The sequence below is a fragment of the Penicillium concentricum genome (assembly GCF_028827145.1).
Source record: "Penicillium concentricum strain IBT 3081 chromosome Unknown utg000002l_segment0_segment0, whole genome shotgun sequence".
Taxonomy (NCBI): Eukaryota; Fungi; Ascomycota; class Eurotiomycetes; order Eurotiales; family Aspergillaceae; genus Penicillium; species Penicillium concentricum.
In genome coordinates this window covers 8,387,895-8,405,255 of record NW_026622755.1, presented here as the reverse complement: position 1 = coordinate 8,405,255, position 17,361 = coordinate 8,387,895, and the positions used below count along the sequence as shown (strand labels likewise).

At 48.9% G+C, this 17,361-nt stretch overlaps 10 protein-coding genes across 10 annotated transcripts; 3 read left to right on the top strand and 7 right to left on the bottom strand.

Annotated features, from left to right (window-relative positions):
* Positions 1–729: 729 nt before the first annotated feature.
* On the bottom strand, positions 730–2,018 carry N7517_006922 (mitochondrial 54S ribosomal protein uL2m; the record flags this gene model as incomplete). Its single annotated transcript, XM_056724652.1, has 2 exons — positions 730–831; positions 900–2,018. 2 exons carry the CDS (start codon positions 2,016–2,018, stop codon positions 730–732), a joined length of 1,221 nt encoding a protein of 406 aa, XP_056580902.1.
* Positions 2,019–3,162: 1,144 nt separating this feature from the next.
* On the top strand, positions 3,163–4,712 carry N7517_006921 (B-type cyclin nimE; the record flags this gene model as incomplete). Its single annotated transcript, XM_056724651.1, has 3 exons — positions 3,163–4,371; positions 4,424–4,562; positions 4,621–4,712. 3 exons carry the CDS (start codon positions 3,163–3,165, stop codon positions 4,710–4,712), a joined length of 1,440 nt encoding a protein of 479 aa, XP_056580901.1.
* Positions 4,713–5,695: 983 nt separating this feature from the next.
* Positions 5,696–6,645, top strand: N7517_006920 (HIT family protein; the record flags this gene model as incomplete). Its single annotated transcript, XM_056724650.1, has 3 exons — positions 5,696–5,950; positions 6,053–6,146; positions 6,389–6,645. The coding sequence occupies 3 exons, from the start codon at positions 5,696–5,698 to the stop codon at positions 6,643–6,645; spliced, it is 606 nt and encodes a 201-aa protein (XP_056580900.1).
* Positions 6,646–6,806: 161 nt separating this feature from the next.
* N7517_006919 (tRNA (guanine-N2-)-methyltransferase) lies at positions 6,807–8,481 on the bottom strand (the record flags this gene model as incomplete). The annotated part of the gene is made up of 5 exons (XM_056724649.1): positions 6,807–6,863; positions 6,918–7,042; positions 7,109–7,314; positions 7,373–8,235; positions 8,368–8,481. 5 exons carry the CDS (start codon positions 8,479–8,481, stop codon positions 6,807–6,809), a joined length of 1,365 nt encoding a protein of 454 aa, XP_056580899.1.
* Positions 8,482–8,970: 489 nt separating this feature from the next.
* N7517_006918 (putative histone deacetylase SIR2) lies at positions 8,971–10,703 on the bottom strand (the record flags this gene model as incomplete). Its single annotated transcript, XM_056724648.1, has 5 exons — positions 8,971–9,153; positions 9,208–9,387; positions 9,443–9,994; positions 10,061–10,371; positions 10,469–10,703. 5 exons carry the CDS (start codon positions 10,701–10,703, stop codon positions 8,971–8,973), a joined length of 1,461 nt encoding a protein of 486 aa, XP_056580898.1.
* A 293-nt stretch (positions 10,704–10,996) lies between these two features.
* N7517_006917 (ACL4 family protein) lies at positions 10,997–12,239 on the bottom strand (the record flags this gene model as incomplete). Its single annotated transcript, XM_056724647.1, has 2 exons — positions 10,997–11,627; positions 11,683–12,239. The coding sequence occupies 2 exons, from the start codon at positions 12,237–12,239 to the stop codon at positions 10,997–10,999; spliced, it is 1,188 nt and encodes a 395-aa protein (XP_056580897.1).
* An 830-nt stretch (positions 12,240–13,069) lies between these two features.
* Positions 13,070–13,834, top strand: N7517_006916 (RWD domain-containing protein; the record flags this gene model as incomplete). The annotated part of the gene is made up of 2 exons (XM_056724646.1): positions 13,070–13,136; positions 13,212–13,834. 2 exons carry the CDS (start codon positions 13,070–13,072, stop codon positions 13,832–13,834), a joined length of 690 nt encoding a protein of 229 aa, XP_056580896.1.
* A 570-nt stretch (positions 13,835–14,404) lies between these two features.
* N7517_006915 (LYR motif-containing protein) lies at positions 14,405–15,365 on the bottom strand (the record flags this gene model as incomplete). Its single annotated transcript, XM_056724645.1, has 3 exons — positions 14,405–15,034; positions 15,099–15,259; positions 15,317–15,365. 3 exons carry the CDS (start codon positions 15,363–15,365, stop codon positions 14,405–14,407), a joined length of 840 nt encoding a protein of 279 aa, XP_056580895.1.
* A 287-nt stretch (positions 15,366–15,652) lies between these two features.
* Positions 15,653–15,998, bottom strand: N7517_006914 (uncharacterized protein; the record flags this gene model as incomplete). The annotated part of the gene is made up of 2 exons (XM_056724644.1): positions 15,653–15,874; positions 15,921–15,998. 2 exons carry the CDS (start codon positions 15,996–15,998, stop codon positions 15,653–15,655), a joined length of 300 nt encoding a protein of 99 aa, XP_056580894.1.
* Positions 15,999–16,411: 413 nt separating this feature from the next.
* N7517_006913 (E2 ubiquitin-conjugating protein MMS2) lies at positions 16,412–17,069 on the bottom strand (the record flags this gene model as incomplete). The annotated part of the gene is made up of 5 exons (XM_056724643.1): positions 16,412–16,472; positions 16,526–16,605; positions 16,662–16,787; positions 16,847–16,926; positions 16,997–17,069. 5 exons carry the CDS (start codon positions 17,067–17,069, stop codon positions 16,412–16,414), a joined length of 420 nt encoding a protein of 139 aa, XP_056580893.1.
* Between the last annotated feature and the right edge of the window lie 292 nt (positions 17,070–17,361).

Genomic DNA, 17,361 nt, shown 5'->3' with positions numbered 1-17,361 from the left:
TCGAGTGGATGAATTAATGGCCAAGTCTAGTTTGTCCGCGCGCGAAACTTTTTGGCAGAATGACGCGTGGGATAAACCTGAGGCTTCAACAAGACAGGAGCACTCAAGTGTTCACCAGATATGCTGAGATGGGGATGTGAAAAGAAAGTTCTATGGATGACGGAAGTTTGTTCGTATCAGGAGAGGCTGAGTGTTCCTCCACCCCAACTTGTATGAAGAGCTAGATCAAAGAACCCCTATTTTTCATTTCGATGGGATTCCAATGAGATCTATGGGGGAGACACGAATTTCCATTCTAATATTCTAGTCCCCTGTAAGAGCGTTGATAAGTGCGCTCGGGCATTGAGGGCCACGCACCAGCGAGGTTGCCTGGAGGCTTGGCACGCATCTACAAGACATCTATGAATATCTACTGCAGAGTTGAAACCATTACTGTCGATACGAGTTTATAAATCTATTTTCTTTCGCTTTGAATGTATATGGCCTCGAGCCATCGTACTGTACAGTGCCCATTGCCCGAGTTTCAGTCAGATGGCAGATGCGCAAAACAAGATCCTCAAATAGCGCGTGGTAGAAGAAACGATGAGACATTTAATGTGTCAAAAAAACAAGAGAAGATATCGTACAGTCATCCCCTGCGCGGTAGGGATGAGGTATAGGGTGAGGAGGTACAGATGGTTCGGAGACAAAGCATAGTGTAATGGCCACTTCGGCAAAGTAGCATCATCTCTAGTTGTATCCACGACGGCGCTTTCCTTGGTTGCGAGGTCTGGCGTGAACAACAGCCTTGTTGATCTTCCACTTCGGGCGGGTCTTGTAGCCGGATTTGGTCTGGGGGTGAAAACGCAGGGTCAGTTCCATTGAAGTTCACAAGGTGCAAAACAAAAGGAAATACATACCGGAATACCCCAAGGACTCTTCGGGTCGACATTACCCTTAGACTTTCCCCGTCCACCACCGTGAGGATGGTCCATGGCGTTCATGGCCAGACCACGCACGGTCGGACGAATGTTGAGCCAGCGCGAGCGACCAGCCTTTCCAAGCTGAGTGTATTGGTAGTTCGGGTTGCTGGTAATGCCAACGGTAGCGCAGCAGTCCTTGTGAATGAGCCGAGTCTCACCACTTGAGAGACGGACAGTAATGTGCTGAGCCAGACGCTCCTGCTTCTGCTGCTCACGCTGCGACAAGGGCTTCTTTTCGGACTCAGGCTGTTCGTCTTGAATCGTTTGCTGACGCGAGTCACTTCCCTTGGCCACAACGGTAGCATAGGTTCCAGCACTCCGACACAGTTGCCCACCCTTCCCGGGTCGCAATCCCACGTTGAAAACCAATGTTCCCACCGGAACCATGTGCAACGGCAGACAGTTTCCTCTCCAGGCGGTTCTGGCCGCGAGCACACCGGGATCAACAGCGCTGCCCATGCTCTTCCACAAATCTTCAGGAATTCCGGACATATAACTCTGGACCACGTCGCCGGCGCGCATCCCATCCGCCGCGAGAATGTAGCTCAACTTGCCGGTCTCCTTACTAGCAGTCAAGGCGATGTGTGCAGTTCGCCCGGGATCATACTCGATACGCTCCACTGTGTGCGGCCCCGGAGCCATGCGCAGAAAATCGATTGTCCGAATTCGACGCTTGGCACCACCTCCATGATGGCGGACAGTGACTCGGCCAGAGTTGTTTCGACCACCCTTGGCGTGGCCACGCTTAGGGAACGTTAATTTGTGCACTGGGCGACCTTTCCACAGATGGTCATTCACAGGACGCCGCAGGTGTCTCACACCGGGGGTGCGCGGAGTGTAGGTGCGCAGCTGAATGCCAGCAGAATCGCGGCCGGGGGGAGGAGCGAATGAGACGTTCGGGTCGATAAAAGTGTTGACTGGTGTTTCAATAGACTTGGGCTTGTTCTTCTCAATTTCACTCATAATTGTCGAATAGCGACGAACCGGCAAAGGCAAAGAGGGTAGACACCTAAAGGGCAGCCGAATGCCCCGTAGGGCAATTCGGGGTTGGAGCATTGCTGCCAAAGGAGGGGGGAGGGAGGGGAAATATGGATTTTCAATGAATCAATTGAATAAAAGAGGGATGAAAGCCAAATGTCAATGGAGCAGACCAACAAAGACTCAACAGCTCCTCTCCTCTGCTTTGTAGATATGCACCTGACTCTCCACAGAAACAAAAAGTTCACTGACCACGTGACTTTCCTCCTGCACCGCCTCTTCCACCGCCACATTTCATCCCTTGACATTATGTCAGATTTGACACACGTGATCCTTTGTTACAAGATTCGATACTTATACAAACCGAAACGTCGTTGTTGTCGGAGCAACCAGTTTATTTACTCATTGCCATACTCACGCGTATCTCCCTTCATTGCTGGATCTACTTTTCTCAACCTATCTCAACCTATTTGTTCCTTGTTTCTATTCTGTTCTTCATTGCTCAACTCAATTCTTCATTTTACTAATTTACTAATAAGAAAAAAAAGGCTCGAACGTCAATTAAGTGATCCACGCGACTGGCTGAGTGGGGCTGCTTGTTTTCCACGCTAAGCCACAGTACTAGGGCCAAACATCGCCTTTTGCCCTCAAGCTCTCTTCCTTTTCCCTCATCATTCCAGTTAAAGCTACCCTTCCAACTTTCCCCCGCCACTCCCCTACTAACAAATTATCGCGTGTGGATTCCTGGTGTACAGCGTCTCCAGATCATTTCTGTATCATTTGACATCTTTTTCCCCCGATTCACGCGCCATTTGACCTTCGGAACCAGGGTTCTGCGCGGTCGTGATACACATCAACATAGTCTTGTTTGAGCCGTAATTATCGACTCATATCATCCCCACCCTGTCTGAAAGCTACCTCTGCCTACTGGCATTGTAGTTTCTTCAGAACAACCGCATTTTCACGTGTGGTACGTGCACCTCATCAACCCTCTGGTATGAGGTCCCCACCGAGGCAATGTCGATTGGAATGCTGACCTGATTTCCTAAGCAGGACAAGAATCATTATATTCCTGTCCCCCTTCTTCCCTTTCTACGCGTCGCTTTCCTTTTATTATCTTCACGATGCCTCAGGTGAGCAATCTTTAACCTTGCCAAAACACGCGTTTCATATCCTGGTCGCGGGATATCTGATCCATAGCCTCGAGATCTGGGTATACCCTATGACCTCACTGGACTCATCACTGACTCCACTGCAGGCCCGCAGCCTTCGTACCAGAGGCACGATGAATGAGAACGATGAGAACGGTCCGTCAGCACGTGTGACCCGGGCCAAGGCAGCCGCCCTGACCACCGATGCCTCTGCCGCTGGAGCCAAGAAAACCATGCAAACCAAGCGAACGACGTCGACCACCACGGCTACCAGAGCCCAACGTCCCCGTGCTGCCCTCGGTGATGTCAGCAATGTCAACAAGACGGAGGGTGCTGAGGTGAAAGCTGGGAAGAAACCGGTCGTTGCCAAGGCTGGTTTGACCTCAAAGGCAACTGTCCAGACTGGAGGTGTTCAGAAGATCAGCAGCACCAACTCCTCACGAACTGCGACACGCCCTCCCCTCCAACCCCGCGACTCGAACAGAAAGCCCGCTCCCAACGCCCACAAGCGTCGGTCACCGAAGGATATACCCCCAGCGGATGAGCCTCCCCGCAAGAAGCCAGAGCTTGAGCGAAAGACCCGGCCTATCGTGGAAGAACCAGCAGTGGAGGACCCAGAGATTAACGTTAAGGATGCTTTGAATGACGCTGTGCAAGATCTGGACACCGAGGACTTGGACGACCCATTAATGGCCGCCGAATACGTCGTTGAAATCTTCGAGTATCTCAAGGACCTTGAGATCATCACTCTGCCCAACCCTGATTACATCGACCATCAGCCCGATCTTGAATGGAAGATGCGTGGGATCCTTGTTGACTGGCTTATCGAAGTGCACACCCGTTTCCGTCTCCTCCCTGAGACCCTGTTCCTTGCTGTCAACATCATCGATCGCTTCCTGTCAGCTGAAGTTGTCGCCCTTGATCGTCTTCAGCTCGTTGGTGTTACCGCCATGTTCATTGCCTCTAAGTATGAGGAAGTGCTCTCCCCTCACGTCGCCAACTTCAGCCATGTCGCCGATGAGACCTTCTCGGACAAGGAGATTCTCGATGCCGAACGTCACGTCCTCGCAACACTCGAGTACAACATGAGCTTCCCCAACCCCATGAACTTCCTGCGACGTATCTCCAAGGCCGATAACTATGATATCCAAACCCGCACTCTGGGCAAGTACTTGATGGAGATCAGCCTCCTCGATCACCGCTTCATGGGCTTCCCCCAGAGCCACATCTCTGCCGCAGCCATGTACCTTGCACGTCTCATCCTCGAGCGTGGACCCTGGGTACGCTACATTGCATTTCGCCTGTTCAGACATCCCAACTAACATATCATAGGATGCCACTCTCGCTCACTACGCTGGCTACACCGAGGAGGAGATCGATCCCGTCTTCCAGTTGATGGTTGATTATCTCCACCGCCCTGTTTCCCACGAAGCCTTCTTTAAGAAATACGCCAGCAAGAAGTTCTTGAAGGGTAAGCATCATTAATAGTTTTCTTGTCTCACCAGATGACATGCTGACCAGTCTTCTAGCTTCTATCTTGACTCGCCAATGGGCCAAGAAATACCATCACCTTTACGTCGACGGCTCTGAGCAGAGCAGCTACGCCAAGGATGAACAGTAATTGTACCATTTACGATGTCATGCTACTCCTGTCTCGCCAACGTCGATGCCTTTCATGACTCCCTAGGGCCTTGCGACGACTTGAGCAGGGAAATCGAATTCCTACATATGTTGGCATTTCATTGTGCTGGTATTCACTTCACTACCTTTTGCATATTCTTACGACGACTTGATTGAATTTCTGCGCTTTCCGCATTTGTCTTCTGTGATGGGGTGTTCGGCGCTCGGCCTTGTGTGCTATTGTATTCTTCTTTTACCCCTACATCTTCAACCTCGGCTTGCTTGTTTTCCGTGCATTAGCATCTGTCTCTCGCCTGCCCTGATATCTTTTACACTCTTGTCAATCGTGTTTCAGGCGTCGAGATCTATTTTTCTCTTTCTTCAAATCGCAATTTTACCTTGTTTCACCCTGAGTCGCCTTTGTCTTAGGTTGGACGGTGCAGTCTTATCCTCTTTGGATCCCTTTTTTTTGTTTATCATGCAAGTTCCAAAGGCTTGCACGTTTGCGTGGCATTACGGATTGGAAATCTTTTGTGCGGCCAAGGTGGCTATGGTTTTTTGTTTCTCAGGTGTTTCTCAATTCATCAGCTGGAAGATTCAATACTACTCAGGCTGAGTCTTCCAGGCAAGCAAGATTGATATCAGATGGACGGTTGAGGTAATCGGTGACAAGTTGGACCGCTTTTGTTTTGTTCAAAATAGTTGGATTTCTAACACTGGATCCGTGTGTATGGCGTGCTTATTGAACCCATTTCTTTTTTTATTCTTTTTGGTGCATGGTATAATATCTGGGGTTGTAGAGGCGTCCAATTAAGCTTATGCTTAGCCGAGGTTGGTCCAAGGTTGGTCCCGGTGAGCCGCTGAATCACCTTGAGATCAACCTCCACCTTGTTTACTACAATAGTTACATCTGTCTTTGAGGCTGATACTAATTCAGGCTTACAACCCCACACTCGGACTGAAAAAAACATATTCTATCCCATCATGGATTCCATTGCACCCCCGCCATGTCCGTTCTGCAACATAGCCTCGGCATACCCCCCAACCCCCTTCAATGACCCTCAGTCCAATCCAGCCTCTACGGCCCCTGATTTAGGACCATTGTCCCACCTCATTCTCTCCACTGAGCATGTTCTTGCCTTCTTGGACATTATGCCGCTTACCCGCGGTCATGTCCTTGTAGCGCCAAGACATCATTACAAGTTGCTAGGAGACATGGGTGTTCAAGCAGGACAGGAGGTATGTAATTATTTCCCATCGGTTTATCTATAACTGTTCCAAAAAAAAAAAAAAAAAAAAAAAGCTTCTCTAGCTGATCCTTGTGTTTGATTTGATGAATAGATAGGAAAATGGCTTCCTATTCTCTCCAGGGTTGTAACGAAGACTGTGTTTGGCGATGATCCCGATAGACATTGGAATGTTGTGCAGAACAATGGTATGTCTTTTTCTTGTTTTTCTCCATTTCCCCCTTGGACGTTTGAAATTGGAGTATTTCTGCGTTGTATGATGTTACTCCGTATGTATGTATCAATATTGGCATTCAAGGAGGTTGAACACCCTTGATTGATATTTTATTTCATCTGTCATTGAACTAAAACGGGATCAACATCCATAACCCACCTTGTTATCGCATGTTTACGGAATCAGAAAAACAACAATCATCTAACTGAGTGACAGGCGAAAGAGCAGCGCAGGTAGTACCCCATGTCCATTTCCACATCATCCCACGCCCTGCCCAAGGGGCCAATCAGAGAACAAGCTTTGCTATGTTTGGCAGGGGGCAGAGAGAGGAGCTCGACGATGATGAGGCTGAGGCCTTGGCTCGTGAGTTGAGAACTGAGCTGGCTGAGGAAGTCAAACGAATTCATAGGGACGAGGGCGTGGACTTGGCTGGAGACTTGGCCCCAGAGGGAAGCCAGCGAGGGAAGCTGTGAAGTACGCTGTATCTGGTATCCTCTTCTGTTATTGCATCTGATCATTTGCCCCATCTTCGGGTTATCCGCTGTATATAGGTATTTAAATTACGCAGTTTTGCAAGCCTCCGAGCCGAAGGTAGGCTAGATAGCTTCCTATCCTATTTGCTATATCGGGGTTCTTATTCTGTCGTTTTTTGGTCCTTCTCGACCCTGGTGCCGTGGCCTCGGAGCATATGCTGATTCAACAAGTTAGCCAAGTAGCGAGACATCAACTCCCAAATAATACGTACCGTTCGTCGGAATGCATTGAGATCATCCGCACTAGTACCCTGGTCGTCAATCTTTTTCCGGGCTAGTGTGATATCTGACAACTGTCCCTCTGGTAGACGGCGGTAGGTTATAAGTCGGCGAGACCCTATAGGACACAAAATCAACCAATCTCTTTCAATATCACAATTATATCATAAGGCCTGTCACTTACAGGTGTTAAAATGTTGAACAGAGATGCTGACAATCTCGAGATTCTGATGCATGGGCACAGGGAACTCGGTTTTCTCGTCATTCGTTGTGGGCATCCACATTGACAAACGGCCATTGGGAACCAACGAGCGAACGGCAAAGTTGAGAACGTCGTTCTGCAGAGCCTCAAAGCCATAAGGCTTTTTGGGAGGAACGAAACCAGGCCGGCTATAGGTCAAAGTCAGTATTGTAAGTCTGCGAGGGAAATGGAAGAAAAATAACATACAGATAAGCAGGAACACCATCAATGATCACATTGACCGCAGGTTTTCCCTTGCGATTTCCCAGAACCCGAAGTCCTTCACGCACACCGTATGGCGGATCGCAGACAATACCATCAAGGACGGCGGTTCTCCGCAGTGGCGTGTTGGTAAGATCGGAAGTGAACGTATCAACAAATTTACTCTTGAGGCCATATTGGTCAAAATTCTCATATATGCCCAGTTTTCCGGCCTCTTTGCCACGGAAACTGCGGCCATCAATGTCTGCGCCCAGAGTCAAAGCCCCGAAATGCGAAGCAGCAACTATGAAACTTCCAGTTCCGACAAATGGATCAAAGAACAATTTTCCAGGTGCCGCAAGAGCCATGTTCGCCGTAATGAGACTCAACTCCGCATCCATGGAAGTCGTGCTGATATAACGACGCTTCTTGAGGTCGTACTTGAGTATGTCCTCGCGACAGCTATCGGCAACCTTGCGAGTGAGGTAAATCTTCCGCGGATCTCCCGTTCGCAACACGCCCGTGACAGAGACTTCGTAATCATCAATGTACTCTTCCATCACGAAAAACTCCTCGTCGGGGTTTGTTAGCCGAATCGGGCCTTTGAACCCCATGTATGAGAATGATCGAATGATCTCTCCCTTTTTAGCTTGGCTGCGCGTTCCTGCGAAGTAGTCAATCGTGAATTTGAATGGGACAGCATTGTAGTCGTTCCAGCGATCCTGGGTTCGTCGATGAACATCTGCATGTAGCTCTTCATAATTGGTGCCTTCGCCCCATAGCTCGAAGATATCCTTGACCAAAATACTGCGCTTGGCAACTGCCCGCGCCGCAGCTTCGTTTGGTAGTCTTACGACACAGTATGGTGACTGGGTATGTCAGTCAAATTTCTGCAGATGGAGGGTGATCATGCAAGGATAAATAGAGGATGGGTGTCATTGTGGATCAATGCTCATGGAATGATTTAGACGCTTCGAATATAGGTGGAAAGGGTATCATACATATTCATTGTAGGTGATGATTTCAATGTCAACGCCCGCGAGTGTGGCACAGGCTTGAATCTCCGGCTGTCGGAAGGTCTCATGGAGCTGGGCGAACCGAACCAGGTAATCCATGGCGAGACGAATGTATGTCTGGTTTTTTTCTTAAGGATATCTCTTTTGACAGTGGGAGTTCACGTAATTCGTTGCTGCTCTCAAGGCGGGGTGTTGCGGGTTGAGATTTTTTTTTTCTCGGGTCTTCAGAAATATACTCCACGGAGACACAGAGTATGGATTGATATCAACAGAAATTTTCTTTATTTTCCAAATACTAAAATCAGCGAAATTGAGTCCTACATCTTTGGAATATGATTAGAAATGAATTGACAAATGGCTAGAGAGTTGGATATGATAAATTTACAGCATCAAGATGAGATTTTGAACAAGATTTGCATGAACGATTGAACTATAAGTCGATGAAGCCCAGATCTATCCAGGTGTGATATGATCGCACAAAAAATAACAAGACCAGGACTACCTAATATCATCACATCCAGCTATGAAAAAAACCCCCCCCGAAGATACGCCTGAAGACAGAAGCAAGACATGCCGAAAACTCCGCCCCTATGCACCGACTACCTTGAAAATATGTCGTGATTCATATCCCTCCACCGGGGTAATATCCACTTTCTCATCGGCTGGTATCATATGATGTTGTAGATCCCAACCGGCCCGACGAGAAAGTTCTGATACCACCACGTCACAGTCACCTAAGAGATCAATATCGAACTCGGTATGTGTCACCGGCTATATGCCATGGTCAGTATGGTACAGTGTCAAAAAAAAAATAGTATGACTTACAGTGCGCGATATGTAGATCTGCGGGACATGGCGAGGTAGGATTCCCGGCACTTCGGCCACGGGGGCTACCTTCAACGAGGTTCCGATCACAATGACTAGGTCTGCTAATTCCCGATCTTGGTGAATTAGACGTTCACCAAACTCATCGGGCAGATCCTCGCCAAAGAATGTGATATCAGGCTGCACTGTCTGTAAGTATGGAAGAAAGCAAGTAAGGCACCGAACAATCACTGACCTTCATTACTCCAGGAGTCGGGATTTCATAGTCGTCCTCATCCGAACTGTCATCGGAGACCTTGCGGTCTTTCTGCTGACCATTGGAACTTCGTTTGCGCTTGAGACCTTGCGGCTTTAGTTCTTCTTCTGCGATTCTCTCCTTGCAGACGGTGCAGTGGGGGATGTTTCCGGCTCTGATTTCATCGAAGATCGCGTCGCCAGGGACATGGAACCCACACTTCACGCAGGTGGCCGTCGCAAAGGATCCATGGCATTGTACAATATTTTTCGGGAGTACCCCTGCATTTGCTTCAATGTTATCGATATTCTGCGTGTAGTTGGTCAACAGCTTCCCCTTGTCTTGTAGAAGCCGAATGAACCCATGGGTGGGCGACCATTTCTTTTCCGTCGGGAGAATATCCTTGGCAATCGAAAAGAAAACGCTCGGGTCCTCCCTGAAGACATGGATATCAAAGACTTCTTGGGGGTCGCTCAGGCCCAGATGCGCCAGTTTTGAGTAGAGCCCGGTATCTTTAGAACGGAAATCGGGGATGCCCAGGCTAGTCGAGATCTGATAAAATACCGGTTAGCACTTATGGATCAGGAGTATTCCGAATATACATTGATATAAACATACACCTGCGCCTGTCAGAACGATGATGTTCCGAGACTCGCGAAGGAGCCGAACAGCATCGTCGATGGAGTTGTACTGGGGAAGCTTGGGCCTCCGGGAGAACTCGCGCGAGATCGCGATCGCTAGAAGAGAATGATAAGACTCATCTGGTGCACCGTCGAGGAATGCCGGGGGTGCGATTCCAAACGCCGTGCACAGCTTTTTGGCCGTGACGGTTTGGCGGAGGATGGTCTCTTCCACGAACGCCGCCTTGCCAATCGCATGTAGACGCTGTCGATATGCAGTCGCCTCTTCTAGAGTACAAGCACCGGGAACTGCGACGGAAAAGTGAGCGCATTAGCCAATGTTCGTTCTGATCTCCGAGAGCGGGGGTATCCGGGGAAAGAGGTGAGGGTGGATATAGTTACATACCGAGGCCGTCGCGGATCTGGTCATCGCGTAGGAACTGGATCGCCTCATCGCAGTTAGACAGACTATCCCATCCCTCAGAATCATCACTGTCCGTCTCCAAATCCGACGAAATCTCAAGTGCGAGGTCCGGCGCGTCGTCGTCCATGGGGTACTGTTCCTCCATATCTACGGCCTCTACCTCGACCACGGTGGTCTTCAGCGAAGCCTCTCCTTTTGGGGCTGGTACCAAATCCATTTTGCAGGAGTCTGAGATGCCAGCCACGGAGACAAACTATTTCACTCGCGCTTGAAATCTGCTTTGGCAAAAATTCGGGCATCTGCCTCACCGGAGGCAACTTAATCCGGAACCGATGAATGAATTGCAGTGGCGATATCGAAGAAGTTTTGGTTTGTTGGTACAGGGGGTTGACAATGAAAAAGAGAGACAAACAGTTGGGCGGAAAAATTAAAGAAACTACTTCTGGAGGTATCAAATCAAACAAATCAATGAACATGTACATCATCTCATGTGGTCGTCACTTTTGGTATCTATGAATCTGCCATCTCATCGTCGGAGTCGACTTCGATCTCAACATCTGAATCCTCGCCTTCTCCCTCTCCTTCAGCTTCGCTCTCATCATCCTCTCCAATTTCTTTGTTGATTTCCTGTACAAGCTCCAATGCATGATCGCGGAGTCGGTCATCCTCGTACTGAAGGACATCGTAGAGCTTCAGGCCTTGCTTGAGCCATTCACGACTAGCGTCTAGTGATGCATGTCGCGGGGACTCGGCAAGCTCCTCAGCGCTCGCATCCTTAGGTGCCTGTTGCTTTTCTGCCAGCAGGAAGAGGCACCAGCCTCCGAGGTACCAGGCCTCTACACTTTGATCATCCTCTAGAATCAAGCGCTCGAGGACTTCCAGAGCCTCGAACTCCATATTCACTTCCATCAGGAGTCGCGCAAGACTGATGCGCACCGCAAAATCGGGAATTTTCAGATCTTCTGGGGCCAGATCCTTCCAGAAGCTCATACTGCGAGTGAGCGCGGCTTGCGCATCTTCGGTGCGCAGTTGTGAAATCCGAATGGAGGCGAGGGTCTGTAGTACCTCCGGGGCTTCGGGTGTGACAAGGAGGGCTTCCGTGATAAGTGCTTCACACCGAGCTTCGGCATCCTCTTCCCAGCTGAGCGAGTATGTTAGCGTTGGCTCATATAAATATAGAATGTAGAGGAACTCACGAAAGATCGGTCATGTAGGTTTCAGCGACGGCACAGAGTGCATTAGATAGCTTGGCCTTCTTCTGTTCAATTTCGGCGATCTGTTCGGGTGATGTTTTCCCCTCAAGAGACTGAATAGTCTGTCTGAGGGACGCCACACCCATCTCGAACCACAGGACGCTGTCCTTTCCACCTTGCTCACTCAATTGCGCAAGCCAAAGGAACTTCTCAGCTCCTCCACCCTGGGATTCCGGTATCGAGCCATTTTGATCGAGTTGAACAGCCTGAAGGAAGCAGTTTCTAGCGGTGTCGATTTCGCCTAGTTCAACATTGATTTCTCCAAGCAGGTTAATGGCGGGGAGCTGTGCAGTGGTGTTTTCAGCAGTCAAATCCAGAGCCTGCTGTGCAACCACGAGTGCCTCATCGGCTCGACCAGTTTGTAGGAGGATTGTGGCTTGGTCGAGTAATGTCGAGGGATCTTGAGCCATTTTGCCTTTCGAGATTGAGCCACCAGGGCCAAGGACGGACTTTTCGCGGGGTTTGGATGACTTCTTCTTTTGCGGTCTAGGCTTTCCCATGGCAGGATGCTGCGAAATTTATTGAAAAATCGTGATGTTGTCGACTGGAATATGAAGCAGAGTGATTGACAATTGTAACTCGCAGGGTATCTGGAATTAAAAAAGTGAAGCTCCGCAACCAAAATTTTGGGCTGTTTGACGGGTTTGCATGTGGGACTAGTCTCCTCGAAGCGGGTCATAGTTCAGATTCTACCTGCAGTATATATCCGAGAAGACTTCCAGACTACCAGAAGACTACATCCCGAAGAATACATACCTACCTAAAAAATTGCCAAACAGACTACACAGGGGTGTATAAGCGGCTGACTACTCACTATTCCAGCGCTCTTATTGTCCATACTTTGAATCCTGCATGTTTGAATTATTATCTATATACTTTATGCTATAACCTTTAATCCCGACGACTTATTCATTTAATTTATAGTTTATTGCAATGGTCCGATATATAAAAATAGAGTAACTAACTAGAAAAAGTCTACAATAGTGCTCACGGGTGGAAATTATATCTTCAAGAGCCAATTCATAATGAAAAGCCAGCGGTGAGCCAGGCGGTCAAAATTTACAATAGACTGCATTGGCGGGCAAGGATAACGGGGAATTGATATAAGCACGTGACTAATCTTGGCCCCGACGTTTGTTGCGTCGACTTGATTTGCGCTCCGATCTTTCTTCAGAGTTAATTGATATTGCGAAGCTCAAAGTATTGCCGAGATAGCATTGGAATCTCCCCCGCTAGAACCACACTCGTCCCTCCACGCGGTGTTTCCTGAAGAATCTGCACCCCGGCGCTCAAATCGTTACCCCTCCAATCCGCGGGCGGATCAGCAGCTATGGGTCGCGAAGACCAGATTGAGGAGCGTGAAGTGCTCGATTCAATCTTCCCCGATGAAATTACCGGTAAGTAACAGACAAGGCGTCTAGACGGCTCAAATTCCCTTTTCATCATTGCTCACAGCGAGACCCGGCCCCTAGACATATCTGAAACCTCGTACCGAGTATCCATAACCCTCGATGCCCTCGAGTATGAAGGCGACGAAACGGAGCAACCCGTGATATGCCTGGAAGTCTCCTACCCTGAAGACTACCCCGATGTTGGCCCAAATCTCAGCATTTCCTCTCCACCCAATGCTTCAAAGCATGATCGGCTAGATGTCCAGGAAGACCGGGACCTATTGATGGAGTCTCTTCAGCCCACCATTGAAGAGAACCTGGGTATGCCGATGGTATTCACACTGGTCAGCGCACTTAAGGAAAGCGCAGAGCAGCTTATGATCGAGCGAGCAGAGGCTATTCAAGCCGAGAAGGACCAAGTCGCTGCGAAGAGAGAGGAGGAGGAAAACCGAAAATTCCATGGCACAGCAGTCACTGTCAAATCATTCTTGGAGTGGAGTGCCAAGTTTAAAAAGGAACAGGAGGAAGAGGAGCTTCGGGCACGCGAGGAAAAGGAATCGGAGGACAAGAAGAAAAAGCCTACGAAAGAAGAGAAAAAGCTCACAGGCCGACAATTGTGGGAGAAGGGCCTGGTCAAGGGTGATTATGACGAGGAAGAGGAAGATGCCTTGCCGCCTGTTGAGAAGCTCAAAGTGGCTGCATGAGCTGATACATAGAAATGTTAATGACCTGCCATTACTTCATGAAATTATGTATTATAACATTGTTAAATTGGTGTAATTATACTGAGCTGTAAGTGAACTTCAATGTTGTATTAAGCGTAGGCGGAGTAATATACAGGTCTGAAAGTCCACATGGACTTAGGTTATGGTACAGGGCAATATAATGCTCAATAATTAGACAAAAGAAGACTCGAAAGAGAGCTGTTGTCTCAGTTTGAGCCGCTTGCTTGAGCACAGTGACCTCGGCATGGTAGCAGTCCATGGTGGCCATTTATCGGGTTTGATCAAGAAGGGACATACCTGCCCATCTTGGCATGGACAATATACCATGCCTCTTGGATGCTTCGAGCAACCGACCTTTGTGTTTTGGTCCCAGGCGATATTGACAATGGCTTGGCCATGGACGTAGGTGGTTCTAATGTGGTTAGACATGGGTCTAGGCTACAACAGCCATATGGCTTGACCGACATCAGTCTGCCAGAACAGCCAGGGGAATGTCCTTTAGTATGGCAACGATGCATGCGCAGCAAGGCGGACCACAACCACTCGGTTTCATTGCTTTGGCTGCTTTTGGATAGCTTCTTCTTCCGCTAAAGCCTTTTCAGCTAGCACAATCTTCCACATGTTATCTGCAAGCTCTTTGGAATGCATATCGAAGCGTCCGATTCTCGCATTGACATCGGCTATGGCATTTGCAGGATGCTCAGACCAAGTGGATGGCTCCTTGGTCTGGGTGATGCGATCCCACTCCTCTTCATCCTTGGCGAAAAGTAGTTCTATCTTCAGCCTGTCTCGACGCTCAATCCAGTTCCAGCGACGCCCAAGCTTTTTTCGTATCACACTGCTAACGTTTCTCGGCTGTGGCTTTTTATATCGCAAGAACGGAAGCCCGCGTGCATTGACAAGTACAGGGACATGACGCTTCTTGTCACCCACTGGCCGAGGTCGGTCTAGGATCGATGTGGCATTCGGATGTCGCTGAGATGTTTCCTCCTGGAAGCGGATTGACTTCTCCTTTCGGGCTTTCTTGGGCGTAAGGGGTTTGGCAGGCGGTGCTACTGGCCGGATTTTCCTTTGCATTGCAGCATATTTATCTTTCTGTGACCTGGCTTGGGCTATGAGAGTTGTGATCCGGTGCGCATCTTGTTGGTTGGTACGGGACGAAGAGAGGAGATCTAGAGCCTGTCATACGGCGACGAAATATCAACACATGAGCTCAGCTTAGACGAACATTCGACGCGCATACCTCGTAGCCGGCCTTCAAGGCATTTGCTGATTGTGATGGGCTTTGTAATTTCTTATATTTTCGGAAATTCTGTCGAATGAGAGGTTTGGTCTCACTCAGCCATGGGGTGTCTGCATTTGAAGGGCGGCATTGTCGGAGAAGTGCTCGATAAAGTGCCAAGCCTATCAGAGACAGGTTGTTAGCTAGAAGGGCTGTAAACGTAGAGAGTCATTTCTTACAAGCAAAGCGATGAGCTCCCGAGTACTTGGGCACTACCACTTTATGCATTCTGCCGTGTTGAATGGATATACCATAAATGAAGCTAAGCTTGACCAAATAATCACATATCTTATCTCGTTTCTACCTGCAGGGGGGTTCACCGCCCGCTTACCGCCTACTTCAAACGAATCAGAGCACAGCATTACATAAGTGTGATCTGTGTCCCAATCTGGCTAGTGAATATTGCACGCGAGGACCGCCTTTGGTCAAAGTCACGTGACCCACAAACGCCTATATATACCAACCCGCGCCCCCAGAACTTCCTCTTCTTTTCTTTCTTCTTCAGCTCTCTTTGCCTATTGGCTTAGATCAAGTGTAGTATCTGTTCTTTTCAGTTTAATCTCTGAAAGTTTCCGTCCAGGAAACACTTTGATTATTCCTATTTTTGGACTCCGCGACTTGGCCCCTGTGCTTGCGCATGCCTCGTTGCACAGTGTCATTGGGCTTACACTACCCCCGATCGACGCGAACTCCTTTTTCATCAACTGTCCGGCTTGTCCGGGCGCTTGGAGAAGAAGCTATGATGTAGTTATGAGATACCGTACTCCGTATGCATTATGTTACCTGCCTGGGGTCTGCGCTTTGTGTCACTCGTCTACCCCCCTTGTTCTCTCCCCCATGGTGGTCGTCTGCCTCTACCATGCTTTTGTCGTGGTCTTCTAGCTGGATGCCCTCAATGCCCTTGTTTTGACCTCTCTGACCTGTCCTCAAAAGGCTGGTCGAATTCGCACATGGAACTACAATCATAGCCTAAGTGAATGATTCTACTCGGTATCTCGTCACTCGATCAATAATGTCATTTGTTTTTGTTGCTATTGGTAAACAGGCGCCTGCCGCAATGCCCATTTCTACAAAACAAAACACTGTAGAGATGAATACCTAATGTAGGGATGAAAATTGAAAATTGGGGCCCGAAAGAGCCCCTGCCAATGCCTTCATGCAGAGACTGTACACGCTCTAGAGTCAAAGAAAAAGAGAAGAAGCCAGGAAATTTAAATGAAGCCGACCCTGATACTCCGAGATCCGCCTGCACTGAGTGGGTCACATATGTTGGACTAGAAAGTCGAGCCCTCTGGGGGCTGCGGCAGCTTCTTATGCTGGGGCAAGGCCATGTACCTGGATATAGTGTCAACACCAACCATTGATCTTGTACCATTCGTTCTGCTCACCTTCTCAACTCAATCAGAACAGTCTCCATGGTGTTGTCTCGTTTCCACTGCGCAAGGGTTGGAAGCTTTGTCGGATCGACCTGTAATATAATCACTCAGTAATGGCTTTATGTGTTGGTACCCACTCTTCTCATACCTTGCCAGAGCTGGGATCAACACAGGGGATGTTGACTCGAGAGACGAATTGAATGGTAGGCGGGTTATCGGGGTAGTCAGGTCCGCAGTGAATGTTCACACTGTATATCCGGTTCTCATGAACGCTCTGAAAGATGGCAGATTAGTGATGGTTTCATAATGGCGGGGAGTAGGGCCAGAACTAACGTGAGGCGGACCAAGGATAGTTCCGTTCCAGTTGCTCATCATCATGTCTTCTCCATCAGCAAGTCCGTATGAGCAGGCATCTAAAAATAAGAAAGATACGTCAGTGATCTAAGATCGGACAATGTCGGAGATCGTGGGAGTCAATCGTACCTGCACTCAGACCCTTCTCGCCCTTCTCGAGCTCCTCCAGCAGGCGAAAGTTTCTTGGGACCTTAGCAGCCATGTTGAGCACCGAGTAGTGGGTTCAGAGGCTAGAAATGTCACGATAAGTGTGAGTAGTTGCTAAAGAGGGATGTTGCGACAAGAGGGGCAATGCGCTAGGCGGTCAAGTTGAAGCACGGTCACGTGCGATACGGCTTATCGATAGCTTGGACCTGTTGGAGATGCCACGCCTTGTTGATCCCATCGTGGAATCATTGTAATAGGAGAATCGCGGCCATTGCTCTCTTGCTGCTCACATGAACCTGGCCCCAAAGCTCTAGGTTTACAACTATTTCGGCGTGGAAACACCGACA